The following is a 16631-nucleotide window of genomic DNA, read 5'->3' as shown; positions in this document are numbered from 1 at the left end:
GTCGAACCCCGCTACAACGAACGCCGCTTCAACGAAATTTCCGCTTCAACGAAATATTTCCAATTCTCCGTCAGCTAGCCATAGAAGTCAATGCAACAAAGTCCTTGCCACAACGAACCATTTGTCAGGCTTGCTTTCGCTTCAACGAAATTTTCGATGATTTGGGCTGGGTTCGAACAATTATTTGACAATAAAATAAGCATAGCGCCAGCTATCTGTAACTTTTTATACATTCAGGACGCTTAGTTTCACCGAAAATGCGCGTTGCGACCACACCGCCACCCAAAACAAAACAAAAAATAACTCATAGGCGCACGCCATTGCTTGATGGTGATAACGATGTGGCTGGCCGTCTTTACACGAGGCGCAGGCCCGCTTCGCCAAGGCGGAGCCAGAGCTACAGCCAATCCGTATCCAGTTGAAATTGCATGAATGTGCTCCGCAGCTGGCGCGGTCGTGGCGCGGTTAGAGCAGTTAGAGTGAACTTCTAGCGCGGTGCCATCATGTATGCGTTGTGAGCAGCTGTCCTTGCCGTTTTCCTTCTACCATTCTTCATAGCCAAGAGCGAAAATCATGTTAGCGCGTTTGGTCTTGAAGCCTAGTCATCCTATCTTAGTCGCGAGCGCGCGGTCCTGTTAAATGCAAGCGCGTGCGTCTTGCCTGCCAAGGCCAGTAGCTGCCGTGCCCTGTCAGAGGATAAGATAACGGCACTGCTCCTGCCACAAGCGAGAGGGGGGCTTCCCACGGCCTAGCAGCTATCTGCAAGTAATCAGCTCGGTGGACACGCCTTGTTGTACAGCGATACGTTTTGCGCCTGCATATCTTCACCCCCCTCCGTAACGCGTTCTTTGGGTGGTGAAAAAACAGATAACCATTGGTATGTTTGTTATCCGAATAAACATGAGTTATTGCGCGTCACTCCTTTTTCTAAACATTGTATTATGCTGCCAATGTTGCGGAAACGCACGAGGCTATTTTTCTGGCCTTTCCGTGGTGTGTTGGGGCAGATTTCGCCTCAACGAATTTTCGCTTCAATGAAATTTTTCGCACGTCCCGTCAATTTCGTTGTAGCGGGATTCGACTGTATTTAGGCGTATCTGTGATAGCCATTGAATGCCAGAAAGTGGCATGCCGGAAACGGGAAAGCATACTGAAAACAGAACTAACAAATGCTTCAGAGCCGAGAAGCCTAATGCATAGCCCTTTGCACTAGCCACTCGCTGCCAATCCGATTCCCACTGTACCCACAATTCCCATGGCGGCGTGCGATCGCAGCGGCACTTTCCGCTCTAGGTGATGTTGAGAAACTCTATGGGTGGCAACGGCTCCGGCGTGTCAAAGCTGCGGCATGCTATGTTAGAGGTGCCGTATAGTTTGTCTCCAGATAGTTTTGTTAAAACGACAGTTACAGCCGTTTTCTGTAACCGTACTTATTCCCTCCGTGTATTGACAGCAGGCTGTAATTTTTTAGGAGGGGACGCCTCCTCGCACCTGGCTGAACACGTTTCCAAGTGCAAATGCGAGCCTGCGTTCCAGGAAACAGTGATATTACCTGTGCACAGGGACAAGTTGACACGCGAGATTATTGAGGCATATAATATAAGTAAAGAAGGGGGTGTGGTGCTTTAGTGTGCCATCGATTCATTTACATGAGAGTGAGTTTGAATTTTTAAAATCGCTGTGGAACGTAAATATACAACAAACACGCTGGATTGTGACGTACCGTATAAACCAGAATATAGGTCGAGTTTTTTTCCAAAAAAATCCGCACAAAAGTCACCCCTTGTCTTATATAGCGGTCATTGGCAGAATGTAAATCGTTGTCTGGCAACAATGTGCAAGCGTAGTCCGTCACCATCGCCATTCGTGTCGGACTGCTCTCTTGCACTATCAGGCCTTTATTTGATTTCGCTTTTCTCTAGTTTTTCGTCTTTTACTCGTCTATTGTGCGTGCGTGCGTACATTTCTGTACGTCTCTGTTCCGAGATGAGTGGCGGCAGTCGACGCCAGTTCACCGCAGCGTTTAAGCTGACGGCGATTGAGTCACCGAGCAGAATGGGAATATGGCGGCGCAACGCCAGTTAGGCGTTTCGGAGAAAAGTGTGCGGTACTGGCGGAGCCAGAAAGCTAAGCTGTGCGCGTGCAACCCCCGAAACCGATCGTTCCGTGGATGTCAAGCGGTGCACCCCGAGTTGGAGAACAAAGTGGTGGACTTCGTCCGGGTACTTCACTCACGATCGCTCCGGAGGCCATGCGCTTACCGGCTCCGCGAACTGTACAATGAGTGGATAGCCGGCGACAACAAAAAGACCCATACGGGCCGGTTGCGACCAGGTCAAGCTGGTTGTCCTTCTCTGGGCAGTCGCTGCCCGACGACGTGGTTACACGAGCGTTCACCAAGTGCTCCATCAGCAACGCGCCTGATGGCATGGAAGATGACAGTGTGAAGCAGTCATTCTTGGACGACTCTGAGAGCTCGGACGAGTGACTTCGGCAGGCATAGTGAGTGGCAGTGACGGACGGGCGTCGAAAATAAATATAGACATTGTGAGTGCGCTTCTGTGCCAAATTATTTCTTTTTGTCAACTTTTCCCACCTCAAGGTAGGGAGTCGACCTATATACCGGGTCGACCTATAATCCGGTTTATACGGTATGTATGATGTGTGGTCACATGGGTTTAGGTTGTAGTATTTAACTGTGTGTCTGTTCTAATGAAAATCAGTTGCGAGTCAGCGCTGTGGTTCGTCGTCTCTTTTCCTTGTGTTTGTGTTTAAGTAAGTGCGCCACCTTCGAGACGTCCCTAATTCTGTAGCGTTTGCAACTTGCCAGTGGGCCAACTAATTATGACAAGTAGATGAAACTTGGGCGTAATGTTAGAGCCATTATAGCGGCAAACTGTCATAATTTGTTGCGGGGTACTTTAGATAGCAAGAGAGTTGCAGCCGTTTTCTGTGACCGTGCTCCCCTCCCTAGATGGCACTGTGCAACAGGCAATGGGGGACAGCCATCTTACAAGAACCAATATTACACTGATCGCCTTAACCCTTTTTAGTTCGAAACTTTTACCCACCTTCCGGCTGTTCAGGTTCGCAGCTGTTTTGCCACGTTCTGGCGCCGCGAAGAAAAACGCGAACTGCGCCAGCAAAACTCCCAGGATACTTATTTTTTCTTTTGTATTCTGCTTGCAACTCCTTTACCAAGACTTGAGCAGCGTGTGAAATCGCTCAAAGCATTCTCCTGGGTGCAGGCCCGGGATGTCACTGCAGGTATTGCAGCAAAACAGTTTCCCTCCTGCCTCCTTCTGCTTTCCTGTTGCTTTTGGCCTGCGAGCTCGTTGTAGATCCAATGGCTCGTCCCGCCTAGCCTTTCCTCGCACTCCATACGTACAGACAGCCCTCAGATCACCCACCAGCTGTTCTCTGAGGTTGCGCTGGTACTGAAGGTTTCGCTGCTCTTTCTCTCCACGATTCCGCAGCTCTGTGCGCCTTCAAATAAATTTAGTGACAATAGCAGCCTCTGGGTGCCAGGAGACAAACTTTCACCACTGTTTCGGTGTCGTTCGACAAGATGCGTAGCTCGCAGAGGAACGACTACCTGCGTGGTGCTGTCTCCAGCACCATCGTGGTCTTTGTCACTCGCTTCTGTCGAGTCCCTGTCCCCCGATTTGGGGGGCTGTTGTGGCCTCAGTTTGCTGCAAATGGCCCTGGGTACCGTTTGAAGTTGTTGGGTTACGCAGCTTTGCAAAGTGCCTCGTCAAGGCCGGTGAACTGGGGGAGAGTGGGAGCCTGGCATGCTTGTGTGCATAAGCCTCAGACGTGTCGGCGACGGCCGACAGAGTGCGTCTCGCATTTTAGAGCTTCGAACGAACCCAGAAAAGGAAACAGACTTGCGAACAGGGAACCCGCACGGATTTCAAAACGTCTCTTACCTTTTCTTATTTGTGTTGCGTGAAGCTTACAAATAATCCTTGACAAATGAATCGTTTAGAGCTCCACTTTTGCACTGATGAGAGATGTTTTGGAACCCATATCCGCACGTCTCTTTACTTTTTTTTTTTGTCTTGGCGAATGGCTGTTTTGCCGTTTGTTTGCTCGAAACCTTGGTCGAACCCTTCACTACACCTGCGAACTTTCTGTCCTGGCATTGAACATGGCGGCACTTGTACGTACTCACTCAATGCATTGTTGCAGGGGGTGCGGTGATTTCAGGCAATACCGGAGTCAGACCTGTGAATGTGGCCATTCTGTTGCTTTTGATCAATGGGGGACAGGCTTTGAACAATTAGTCTGCTGCACCACGTTGGTGCCAAATATATCAGCAACCAGTGTGCACTGGGCCCCATGCTGTGGGGGAAGGCACAGGGGGGGACAAGTGCACTAGCCCCCCATACCTGTCGACAGACGTGGGAGGCTCGCGTGGTAGACTCGAGTGCCTGCAGCGGCTGCCGTCAGTCTTTACGAAGGGAGAACGGCGCAAACATGGGTGGCAATTACCCCCATAATGTTTTCTCATTTGAGAAGTGAGTTTTAAATTTTGTTAGGTTGTGCGTGCTCGGCAGAGCTCAGTTTTTGGGTGCCGCACCCGCAGCTTCAACGAAGCAGAGGTGCTTGCGCAAACCGGATTCTCAAGGGCAGTTGCACAACTGGTGTGCACATAGCGTTGTTTGTTTTCCAGGGGTGAGACAGCTGCGCATATTGCGCAGTTTTGATACAAATTTGTTTTCCTGCGCCAGGCTGCTCCAAAAGCGAGGAAATTGTAAAAATTGCGCCAAACTGCTCCCAAACACTGAGAGCCAAGAGTTTTGCTGCTCGCGTCAGTTTCAGTGGGGAAAAATGCTTACTGACGGCTAATTTTCCAGCACCCCTGAGATGATGCTGTTTGTAAAGGTTTAATTGATTGGTCTTTCAATAACAAAAAAAAAGGCATAAAACTGTCCCCGAGATAGTTCTTTCGACAGTGAGTTTTTAAAGTTTTCCCATCGAAAACCATTGCAAAGTGCTGTCTTTGTGTACTGAGTCTTCTACTTATACTTATGTGTACTGAGTATACTTATACTTAAAAAATACTTATGTGTACTGAGGCGACAAACTACTTGTGCAAGTTGATAAAAAGAACTGCAATTTTCGGAGCGCCGTATTTCCGGACCGACGTTACTGGGTCGTCTTGGTGTGGTGAAGATTGGAAAACATGGCTGCCGGGTGAAGCAGTTGCTCGTGGTTCAGGCAGAGTGCTCTTCGCCGATTTCTACAGTGGTTTTGGTTACAGGGGTGGCTGGGTTTATATTTAGTTGTTTGATCTGTTGTGGGAAGTTGCGCGACTCGAAAGACGGGAGTTCATCAAAAACAACGTGGTGCCCGCGAATTAGCCGTGTTTGAGCCTTCAGTGGGAGGTGCACTGCGTGCTTGAAGTGAAATTTGACTCGTTGCGGTGTTATAAAACACTGTGTTATTGCTGCCTTCGACAGCGAGCTTTCGGGTGGCGGGAATGGGACGATCGACACTGCAGAAGTGGCGGCGCAGGCTACATCGCCGCAAAATGTTCAAACAGTGTCCGCTAGCGGGAAAGGCTATTGTTTCATGCTAGTAATAATGGTTCCAGCTATCTGAAGTGAAATTTAATGCCAAAAGGGAGGTGGGTAAACAACGTTACTGAAATTACGGTCGTAATGGACGTGCACCTTGGGGATTGAAATGGGAGGGCTGGTGGGGTGCGATGACTGTCGCCTCACTTTGCGGAACTTTTGCCGTGGCTCTACACTTGCCCGTGAAGCCGAGTCTGGGATTACAAAAATAATTTCGGCATTTACACGATAATAAAAATGCCTTACGATTGCTTAGTTTTCGACTCGATATGTTCAGCGGCCCTCCGCGCTATCTATGCATAGAGCCTAAGAGTTTAAAAATGGTTTGTAAAACGGTAGTGCAGTTTGTACCTTGTGGTGCTCTGTAGAAAAAAACTTTGTTGAAAGGCTGTTTCAGTGTTCTGTACGTTAAAAACCAGTTAAAAGTACGCTTTTCCTGCCGGGTTGCCGAAAATCTGTTTTTTTAGGCTCCTAAGGTGACATAATGTCGTTCTTCTGCTCCAAATCAAGATTGTTCTGCTCCAAAATCGATATTTCGCTGCTCCAAAAACTGCTCCCAAATCTGATTCATCTGTCTCACCCCTGGTTTTCGTGTTTTTTTTTTTTTTTAAATTGGGGGGGTAAAAATTTGGTGCTATTTTTCCAACTCATAATCAGGGAGAAATCAGGTTTTTTTGGGGGGAGGGGTAAAATCTAATCTACAGATGTACCAAGAAATACACTTACTTTACTTTATCATTAGGTATCGCGAGCTTCTTAACTTGAAGGCGTTACAATCGGTTTTTGTTTCAGGCTGGTAATTGGAAGGATATCGCAGTTTCTTTCTAGCAAGTACTTTCCCAAGTCGTTCGTTTGTTTTGGAAATAGATCAGTAATGGCGACATTAAAGAAGATTGATAATTTCTTATAAATGAAGCATTTTAATCAAAAAAGGTGGTCATTGGTTTTTTTACATGAAAGTGTTTTATTCTGGGACACACAAACATTTGACTGACGTCATATCCGTCACGGAAGTGACGCCAGTACAACGAAGCAAGTAGCCTGTAAAGGGTGCACCCCTGCATTCAGGGTCGTCTTGCGGGGAAGCAACCTTTAGTAGTACTAAAGAGTACTTTATACTTGGTTTTATATTTTGACACGAAAGTGTTTTATGCCGGGATACACTCAGATTTCACTGACGTCATATCTGCCACAGAAATGACGCCAGTACACCTTTGCCGATTCGACTTGCCACTGGAACGGCGCTCACCGAGCACACCCACAAGACAGCCGCCGACCCGACAATCATACTCAGCAGCAGATTTCGCTGCAAATTTCACTTTCGTGTTTTACCGATTCCTATGACAAAGGAATCTACCGCAGTTTTTTTACACATCCTTGTCTACATTCATTATCATCTGCACGCGCAACATGTCAATCTCCATTCGAGAGCCATCCGATTGTGGAACGCATCTCAGCCAGGAGAAAATTCTCTCGACAGCACAGCTCCCATTGGCTAGCTAGGCAAAAAAATATTGGTGCAGCATTTATCAATAAGCGGGGGGTAGCAAGCCCTGAAGTCATGCCAGTACTCAATGAGCTTTACAGTTGTGCTTGTGGGTCTTGCTTCTTCCAGCAAGTAGGGGGTGAGAATGGCGGACCCATGATTCTGCATAGATTGCTACGTTGAAAAAAATCCAGTCGGGGAGAAATCAAGTATAACCCGATTCTGCTTATTAAACATGTTTGGGGTGTAAAATTAGGGTAAAATCTTGTTTTACCCCAAAAATGAACAACCCCATGTATACATAGAGGAAGTGTGCGGCTGAATTAGTTGGGCCTTCCACCGTGTGCAGGTCCGTCAGAGCAGCCGCCAGCGCGCATGCAGCCCAAGTTGCTGGAGGTGAACTGGGCCCCCGACTGCCAGCGAGCGTGCCAGTTCTACCCGGACTTCTTCAACGACGTCTTTGCCGCCCTCTTCTTGGACGAGGCCGACGCCCACCCGAGCTTCGTGGCCCTCTGACGACCGCACGCTCCGCCGGGGAGGGAGGGGCCCACGGTTCTGGGCCCCTCCGTGAACAGCGCACAGTGGCCGGACTGTGGCCGGCCGCTGTCGAAAGCAGAGGAGAGAGAAGCACACTACCGTGGGGGACGAGACCCCAGAGTGCATGCACGCGCCACCAGGTGGCAGCACGGTCAAGTCCCAGATGGGCCTTTAGGCAGACAGGTGACGGTGGACAAATCGAAGAGTTGGGCAGCAGCAGCATGGGTTTCAGAGAAGGCCACACACACGCCTCTGGTCTGCTGCGCTGCAGCCACAGAGTTTCGTGCTGATACATGCTAGAGGGGAAAACTTAGCATGCCTGGCAGGAGGTGCGTTCCACTGGTGCTTGGCGCGTGGCTGATGAACAGGCTGGAGAGTTGCACAAAAAGAACGCAATATTAGGGTAAAATGCTATATAAAGTTGTTTTATTGATGAGAAACTGTAGCTCCCAAATATTTGACTTGGCAGGGATTTTCATAAAGCTTCAATGCAAGGCAAACTCGCATAACGAACCCACTCGCGTAATGACCCTGTTCATTCATGTTCAGAATAAAAAAGAAAATCCATTACATGATCACCCAGGTGTTTTTACAAAAATAGTAAGGCTGTGATGCTCTTCTCTTAACAACTTTACTGTGCGGAATTTCAACTTTTAAAAAAATCTGTTGCAAATTTTTTCTGCATAATGTACCCTCCCCCCCAAATTCGTGCCGAATTTTCTGGAAAAAACGTGGGTTCATTACACGAGTAAATACGGTAAAAAAAAAATGTCAGGGAAGCTTGCGCTGACGCGCAAGACTTGAATGGTGAAGCTGTTGTACGTGATCTTTGACGGACACAAAGTTGAGTTTTAGTATCATTGTGGTGTCGCGGTTGACATTGGTGGCATGGCATTTCAACGGCCTTAGTTGAGCAACGCCACAGTGAGGTTTCGGTCGAACAAACGAGGACAAACAAATGAGGGGCGTACGCTATGAAGTGTCTTTCTGATTCTGGGAAAGTGTTGCCACGATACAGCGAACGCTGGAGCTTTTTGTGGCCAGTGTTGGCCAACCTTTTTAATCAAGTGGGTACGCTAGGCTTGACGAACGTCGAGGCACGCAGGCACGAGCGCTCGGCATTTTCTTGGGTTTTTTTTTTTTTTTCCTGTGCAAACACTGACGATTCGCTTAACTGCTTGGCTGTTAAAAAAAACATATTTTCATTTTTGTTGTTGATTCTGGCTTGAAGAGCAAAAAGAAGCCAAGCCGAGTAGGAGGGGAACATCGCGACAGCCACGACAGCACACGATTGGAGTGACAGATTTCCCTCTGGTATATGTTAGCACGAAACTCTTTGTGGGCTGCAGCACGAGAGGATTGGGAGTAGCTTTGGAGTGAAGAAAGGGCTGATGACTTGAATTGTGATGCGCAGAGCCCAGTGTGAGCTACAGAACTGTGTGCAATTCCGCACTGGGAGTGTGTGTGTGTCCACTGCACGTCGAATGTCGCTGCGTGTTGCGTTTGTGGGGCTGGCTATTCGCAGAGGAGCGTCAGAATCAGCAATGCGGGCGGCTTCTTCTGCACGTGTGTGGTGGGTACGCAAAGCCAGAAGGGGTGTTTTGCGCACGTTGTTGAACTTTCTGAGAAGAAGGAAGTAAACGGTTGGGGCTGGGCTGGACTGTCTCGGGATGTTTTTGCATTTGGGGTGATTGGTTACTCCACATAAAAGGGAAAAACTTCCGCCGAGTGAGCCTAGCCATAACGAACCACCAAATGCCGCGTATGCTTCAATGAAAATGCGCCAAATTCAAACAAACAGCGCAGCAAACTTTTGTGCACGGTGCGTCATCTGCAGGCAGGGCCGTCGTTGTTGAACATTTGCAGCCAATGGAGGGGCCTTTGTCCTGCAGTGGACTTTGGCTAGTGATGTCGATGCTGATGACGACGGTGGGGGAATGGTCGCAAAATCTTTGTTCTTGGGCGGAGCTACTCCGTGGGCACCAGTTGCTGGACCTCTACAGGATGCCCCGTCTGTCAAAAGCAGTCCATGGCTGGCCCCAGGGTACGGACTGCTAGCCTCCCACATCTGTCGACGGATAGGTCGAGTATTACTTATAAGGGAAGTCGTTATAAAGGAAGAACCACGGAGACATAAGTGAGCATTGCCTAGTTTAATATTTCCTAACTGTGTTTCTCGAAGATGTCATATGAGGTAAATGTTTAGCAAAGTTCTGTTTATGTCCTCTGGATGCCCCGTGCCGATACACTTTCCCATCAACCACAACGTGGCTCAGATTCTAGAACTTGAGTTTTCCCGACTGGTGAATTGCAGTAGAACCCCGATTATACGACTTTCTTGGGACCCTGAAAAAGCGTCGCAAAATGCGGGTGTCGTAAAATCCGGACAGCAGCAATTCAGCCTGTAAATACAGTTTTGGGTGACAGATTTGCAACTGTGGTTGTGGGCCGCAGTTAGGTTTGCAGTGGAACATTTGTGGCAAGAATAACTCGTTGAATGGATGTTTTATTGCAACCCCAGTGGAGGCCCAATCACGCTTATGCAACGATGTACGTCGTACGGCTAATCACCACTGTCCTGGCAAACTCGCGATACAAAACCATGGACTGACTTTCTTGACTTTACGTGGGGTAAAAAGATATGCAGGCACCTTGTCATGTCCCTTCTTCAACTGCACTCTGAGAAAGGGCACAAAATTTGTCATCACAAAAACTAGTATTTGTGCCTTCATTTTGGAACGAATCCACACCCTAACCATTCAAGGTGCTGAGAAAAGTTGTGTAAGCAGGCTTCCACTGAGTTAATCGAGGCGTAAAAATGCAGGGATTGGTCCACGTCACGTTGAAACAGTGATGCTGGCTTTCTTGATTTAACTGTATGTGTACAAATAACCCTGGTGACCCTGGCTTTGCCCAGCTTAAATGAGCCATGAAGAGAAAACACAAGTTTGGTTCACTCAAAAGACGGCCTCGTTAAAGTCGTACTGACGCCACTTTTAACGTAAACTTTGCCCAAATAAGCTGTGTAATTAGGAAAAAAGAGAGGCCATGCAACCCACTCACTCATTTCCCACAACATAACGTATGATGTCATACCAGACAGCTCTGCGATTGGAGGAGGGTGGCAAAAGCAAACGCAAGTTATGCAGGGCTTATAAGCTTGCCAAACGGGCTATTCGCGCCTTAATTTAGGGCACATTCTTTTTAAAGCCCTAAGAATGGTGGCACAAACAGTGGAAGTTATGAAAGCACACGTAAACATACAAGTACCTATGTGTACTGCTGTTGGTACTGCGCACACTATGCTTGGTTTAGCTGCACAGCACTGAGGGGCTGGTTGTCTGAGACGACACTTGCCGATTGACGCAAGCGACGATCTCTTACGTGACCGTATTTGTCTAGCGAGCACCATGTTTCACCAAACGATTGTCTCCATGAACAAAACAAGCCAGGTACAAATACGTTCACAAACAAACCAAAAGCAGAAAACGGCTTGACGCGGTGTGGTGGCGCCATCTAGGTTCACTAACGGTAAATGAGGCTTTCCAATCGGCTGCAGAGCGGTCGGTTGCTGTGATGTCATTGCAGACCACGAAAACACGATTTAGCGGGAAAATCAAGGTTTTAGCGTAAATTTATGAATTTCTCAGTGAATAAAACATCGCTTGCATCCAGACAAGCGCTCGTGACAGTATAAAACACAAAACCTTTCTTTTAAAACAGACTTGTATTTTGTCTGCGCGGCTCCTTTAAAGGAGCCATGAAGAGAAAATACAACTTCGTTTAATTTGAACGAATTAAGATTCAGTATAAAACACGAAACCTTTCTTTTAAAACACACTTGTATTTTGTCTGCGCGGCTCCTTTAAGGGAGCCATAAAGAGAAAATACAACTTCGTTTAATTTGAAAGAATTAAGATTCAGGATCTCACTCAGCTCCATTACAGCCACAAAAGATGTTTTTTAACGAAGAAGAAGCAAGAAGTATTTAAAAACTTTGAAATTTTGCACCACAGTGACATGTTATGAGCAAGAATGACGTCATACGGGCCAACAATAAAACATAATTTTCTGTGCGTTGACTGCACGTTAGCATTCAAGTGATGCGGTCAAATGGAACTAGAGGCTCCATTATAGACGTGCAGCCATGTGTCGTCGCGACAGGTCAGTTAGGCGGCCGCCATTCGCACAAACAAGGTTCCCTGACGTCAGAAAAGTTGCGGGAAATTGGCTAGGGGGTCACGACTGCCTCACACGTTTTCTTCAATATCTCTGTTATTTATTTGAAGATTGTGATCGTGTTGGTATCGTTGTTATCGGGACTAAGCAGTCTTTTAATAAACCCAATTTGTATTTTGTCTTCGTGGCTCCTTTAAAGGCTGTGCATACTTAGGCTTGCTGTGTGCGTAGAATGCGCAACACAAGGGGTGCAGTGGTCAAGCAAGCAGATCACCTTGACGTGTTACGACATGCCTGCTTGGAAGATCCGTTTCACACTGTTCAAAGGGTGCACGGTAGAGGGTTTGGGAAAAAGGGCCAAGGGCTTGGGTGGGACAAAGGTGTGCTTTGGAGACGGCACAGTGTTCAGTATTATCACCATGTTTGTCGTTTTAAAGACTTGAGCGCAAATGGAAGGGATTGTGCATCGCGAGTTGAGCATTTCAGGCACCACGCATTTGCTCGTGCTGTTACAGGAGCGGTGCACAACTTGCCTGGTGCCACCTGTACTTAACGCGGGCCGCACGAACCAGCCTGTCATGCCTTGCAACGAGTTTTAGTCTAATTTATTCACTTCAAGTCTCGTCTTTTGCGCACTTGTTTTTAGGAGGGTAGAGTTGGCTGTTTTATGGTTGACCACATGGAAGACTGCTTTTTGGAGCACGACAATTGTACCATTTCGGGCTGAGAGAATTGGCACGGTTAATTCTGACGTGCTTGTACTTGACCACGGGCCGCCTTCTGTTGTCTGGATATTATGAGCCAGTTCACAGGTGTGTGTTGGCCGTGGAATGGCCATTGCAGCTCTTTGAAGGGACACACGTTTCAGACAAAAGCTTGTGTGTGTTGCTTCTTTGGTGTAAGCGGGCGATCGGGCGAAAAGGCAGGCACTACCTGTAACACAGTTGGTTGGTAGTGGCACTGTGGGCTGGTTTTGTCTCCCTGTCAATGTTTGAAGTTCTTGCTGCGCTGACGCAATCTCACTGGACTGCCAGCTGTTTGACAGGTGAAATTTAGCTCAAACTGTGTTTGCAGAGTAGCAGTGTCAAAGCGTAAAAGCCCAGAGGCTAGTGCTCAATCACTTTAAACCTGTAAATATGTACAGCGTGCACTTTGGTGCTCACTTCATCCTGTTCTTCCTTCTGAATGAAACGGGGCAGGCCAATGTTGGGTTAATCCAGAAGAGTGATCCTTTTAATTTGCCTTATTTCACTTGTCATTGCTTTCTCTTTTTCCTGTGAGTAGCCAGTTGGGGAAAGGCGGTTTGATGCCCCACATCTGTTGCGCGTGCTTTCGCTTGCGTGTGCCAATTTTCGTGTGCCAATCGTGCATTTCTGCAAAATGAAAAGCAATAAAAAAAACGCACAAGTTGTCATTGCATTCTTGCGTTTACTTTGCTGAGCACAGCTCACGCCTTGAAGTATGACTGCGTATTTCACTGGAATGTTGGCATGCGATTCCTTGGTGTCCTTGCCTAGCCAGTAGGTGCTTGTGAAATGTGAAGCCAAGGAGGAAAATCGCGGGTGGTGTGATCTGGTCAAATCATGCAGAACCCATTTCCAATGAAAATAGTCTGACTGTGACGGCATGGGATAGAAGATACAGTAAAGCCACTTAGTAGTTACAAGGGATTAATGAAACATGCCTCTCGTAACCAAGCTCTCTTGTAACCTAAAATCCCAAAAACCGTGAGGAAGGTTTTATTTTAAGTTAGCATTGAAGTACACTTTATTATTCATAGGTAAGTTAGCATTGAAGTGTGCTGGAACACATCAACCGCATGGTGGAAAAAAGTCATTCGTAGAAGTTTTGGTGGATGTCGTGAGCAATGTGCTCCCTTCCCAACTTGCGGACGTAAAGCACTGCATTCTGCAAGCCGTCCTGTTGCTTGCAATGCCATTGAAGGGCTGAGCCTGGACTGCCGACACTTTCTGTCCTCGGATTCATCCTCGAAGGAGCCGTTGTCTTGCACGGGCATGAATGATCTTCAAGGCTCACATCCGCAGGCAGAAACTCCTGACGGGACCCAAGAAGCGTGTCTCTTGTAGCCAAGGTAGGTCTCTTGTATGCACTGTTGCTAACAATGCAAACATAGGAATGCCAAACCAACAACTCTTGGCTGTCTCGTATAACCAGGTGCCTCTTGTAGCATTGTCTCCTGTAACGAGGTCTTACGCTATTTCTGGTCCTGGACTAAAGTGCACCCTTGCTTCATTCAAGACAGCTTGCACAGAAGAGCTCGACAAAAGGCAAGTGGCGCAAGTGATCCCGCTTGGCACTTTGCATGCAGCCACAGATTTCCTCACCCAAGTGAAAGCCCGCTGCACTTGTGCAGCATCAATAGATGGAGGAAAGAAGACACGAAGCAGTTACTACTGCCAAGACCACGTAAAATATTTGCGAGCAACGTGAATCTTGTTTCTGCGTTAGAATGGTGGTTGGGGCTAGTCGGGGCATACTAACTGAAATTCAGTTAGTGTGCACCAAAAGCTGCATCTTACCAGTGTTCACCTACGGGGCAGAAACTTGGAGGCTCACTAAGAGGGGTGAACTTAAACTCAGGACGACTCGGCGAGCAATGGAACGGAAGATGATAGGTGTAACATAAAGGGACAAGAAGAGAGCGGAGTGGGTCAGGAAACAAGCGCGTGTTAAGGACATATTAGTAGAAATTAAGAAGAAGAAATGGGTGTGGGCAGGGCATGTAATGCGAAGGCACCGTTGGTCATTAAGGGTAACAGAGTGGATCCCTAGAGAAGGCAAGCATGGCAGGGGGCGGCAAGAAAGTTAGATGGGCAGATGAGATGAAGAAGTTTGCGGGAATAAATTGGTCGCAGTTAGCACAGGACCGGAGTAAATGGAGATTAATAGGAGAGGCCTTTGCCATGCAGTGGGCGTAGATAGGCTGGTGATGACAACCTCTTCAGTTTCTAAGATCACTCACCCTGGAGTTTTCGGTACGATGAAAGTCCTCTCGTGGTATCGCAGGTATCCATTTTCACATGACTTGAAGTTGAATTAATCGTAACACGGTCACCGTTAACACCCAAATTTACGACAGCGAAAAGCAGTACATTTGCTTGGCGTCACACCTTCTACACGAACACATTGTGGTTGAATTGAAAATTCCCAGCACCAGGCAACACATGCCATGCACCCGCACACGAGCAAGGAGACGAAATGTGGCTGACTGAGTACATGCTGGTATAAGCACATCCATCGCGCTAACAAATAGTGCGGAGATACGTGCCCATCTGGCGACCTTTTCTGATTTGTTCACTGGTAATTACTTGTATTTGGTAAATACAACATCGCCTGCGTTTTGTTTTCTTCATCAGAACAACAACTGTCGAACACGGATATATCGAACAAGAAGGGGATGGCGAAATAGTTCGAGATATAGATAATTCGAAATATAAAATATGCCTGTCTGAAGGTTATCTGAAAACTCTGCAGATCATGTAGAGTGCTCAGGGATTCTGACGAGCGGTTTCTCATTGATTAGTCCCCACTGCGCAGGAAATTCGAGCGCATGTGCGACGACCGCCGCACTTCATTTAACATAAAAGAAATCTGTCATCTTCGCTTGCTTCTTCTTCTTCATCATTAGGTTTACCGCACTGTTTTCACGCTTACGAACGCCGTCCAAATGAGAAAACCCAGCGGTGTACACTGTACCACAACACTGATGAATCTCAACACTGACGCATGCTTCGTTGCAATAGGCGCTTGGGAACGTTGCTTTTTCGGCATCGATGATGCCCGCCTCAGCCTGCACATCGTCTTCCGCACTTATGCACACGTGTGCCGTTGTGTCATTTAAAATAGCGCATGGGAATCCTGACAGCTCTCGAAATTCACTCTTGAGCACACAGCGCCCTCGTCTTCGCTATCAGAACGCCTCTCGTCGCGAGGAGCGCAACGAAGCCACTTAGCACGCGACACGTTCCGGATCAGCCGGGCCGTCATCGGGCTGCCTTCGCCTTTACATCAGGTTTGCTGTGCAGTACCGTGCTCGAAAATGCTGCGAGAAATGTTGCAGCCGACACCTTTTCACCGGCCCGGGCCCATCGAGTAATGTCCACCTTAGTTGCTAAATCCAAGTTCTTCCGTTTCTTCGTGACCATGACTCTGGAACCCGTGCCGCGGATTTAGTAAACACAAACCACGCCGCATCGATCACCCTGTGCGAGGCACCTCTCGAAACGTTCAAGCACGCAGAAAAAAAGATGCCAGAAACAGCGCTTCCGGTCGGTTTCCCCTCCTCCTAATTATTGCCTTTCGCACCGAATAACTCCCCGCATTCTCGCTAACATGCGGCTCCCCTCCCCCCCCCCCATTCTCCTCATGCTAGCTGATGCTGAGGTGTTGAGGGTTCTCCAAGCATCGCGACACTGCCCATGGGCGTCGGCAGGATTTTGCCTTGAGGAGGCAACTCGTTGTATGGAGGGGAAAGAGGGAGAGGGGCGGAGCAATAGACCTTATGCGAAATTGCTTGGTGATCTAGCAACACTGATGTAAACGAGACCGTCGGCCATATTGGTACGGGCGCCGATCGGGAAGTCTCGTATTGTTTACTGTGGAAGAGCAGGTGACGGTAACGCGGTATGGCTCAAACTGGACGGCTTTTTCCGGCTCCCGACCGCGGATTGTGGACGAAGGACTTGTCTGCGCTGCCGACTGTGTTTAACGACTCATACCACTCGGGGTGCCGCGCCAAAGACCCATCCGAGCGGCAGCGGAGCAGGGCATGCCGCCTAGCCACCGAGGCGCATTGCTCGCCTTCATCGGTGCTGACAAACGTGCGA

At 48.1% G+C, this 16631-nt stretch overlaps 1 protein-coding gene across 1 annotated transcript in view; it reads left to right on the top strand.

Moving 5' to 3' along the window:
- The window catches only part of Ttll12 (Tubulin tyrosine ligase-like 12), a 118332-nt gene extending 105138 nt beyond the window's left edge, over positions 1–13194 (top strand). Inside the window, exon 15 of the mRNA XM_077672775.1 lies at positions 7418–13194. Within this exon, the coding sequence (XP_077528901.1) occupies positions 7418–7584 (167 nt within the window). The 3' untranslated portion in view covers positions 7585–13194. The remainder of the gene's footprint in view (positions 1–7417) is intronic.
- The last annotated feature ends 3437 nt before the right edge of the window (positions 13195–16631 follow it).

Source organism: Haemaphysalis longicornis, unplaced genomic scaffold, assembly GCF_048455015.1.
Source record: "Haemaphysalis longicornis isolate Haplotype H1 unplaced genomic scaffold, Haemaphysalis longicornis Haplotype H1 scaffold_6, whole genome shotgun sequence".
In the NCBI taxonomy this organism is placed as follows: domain Eukaryota; kingdom Metazoa; phylum Arthropoda; class Arachnida; order Ixodida; family Ixodidae; genus Haemaphysalis; species Haemaphysalis longicornis.
Note: the sequence above shows the minus strand (reverse complement) of the source record. Positions and strands in the feature narration are given on the sequence as shown.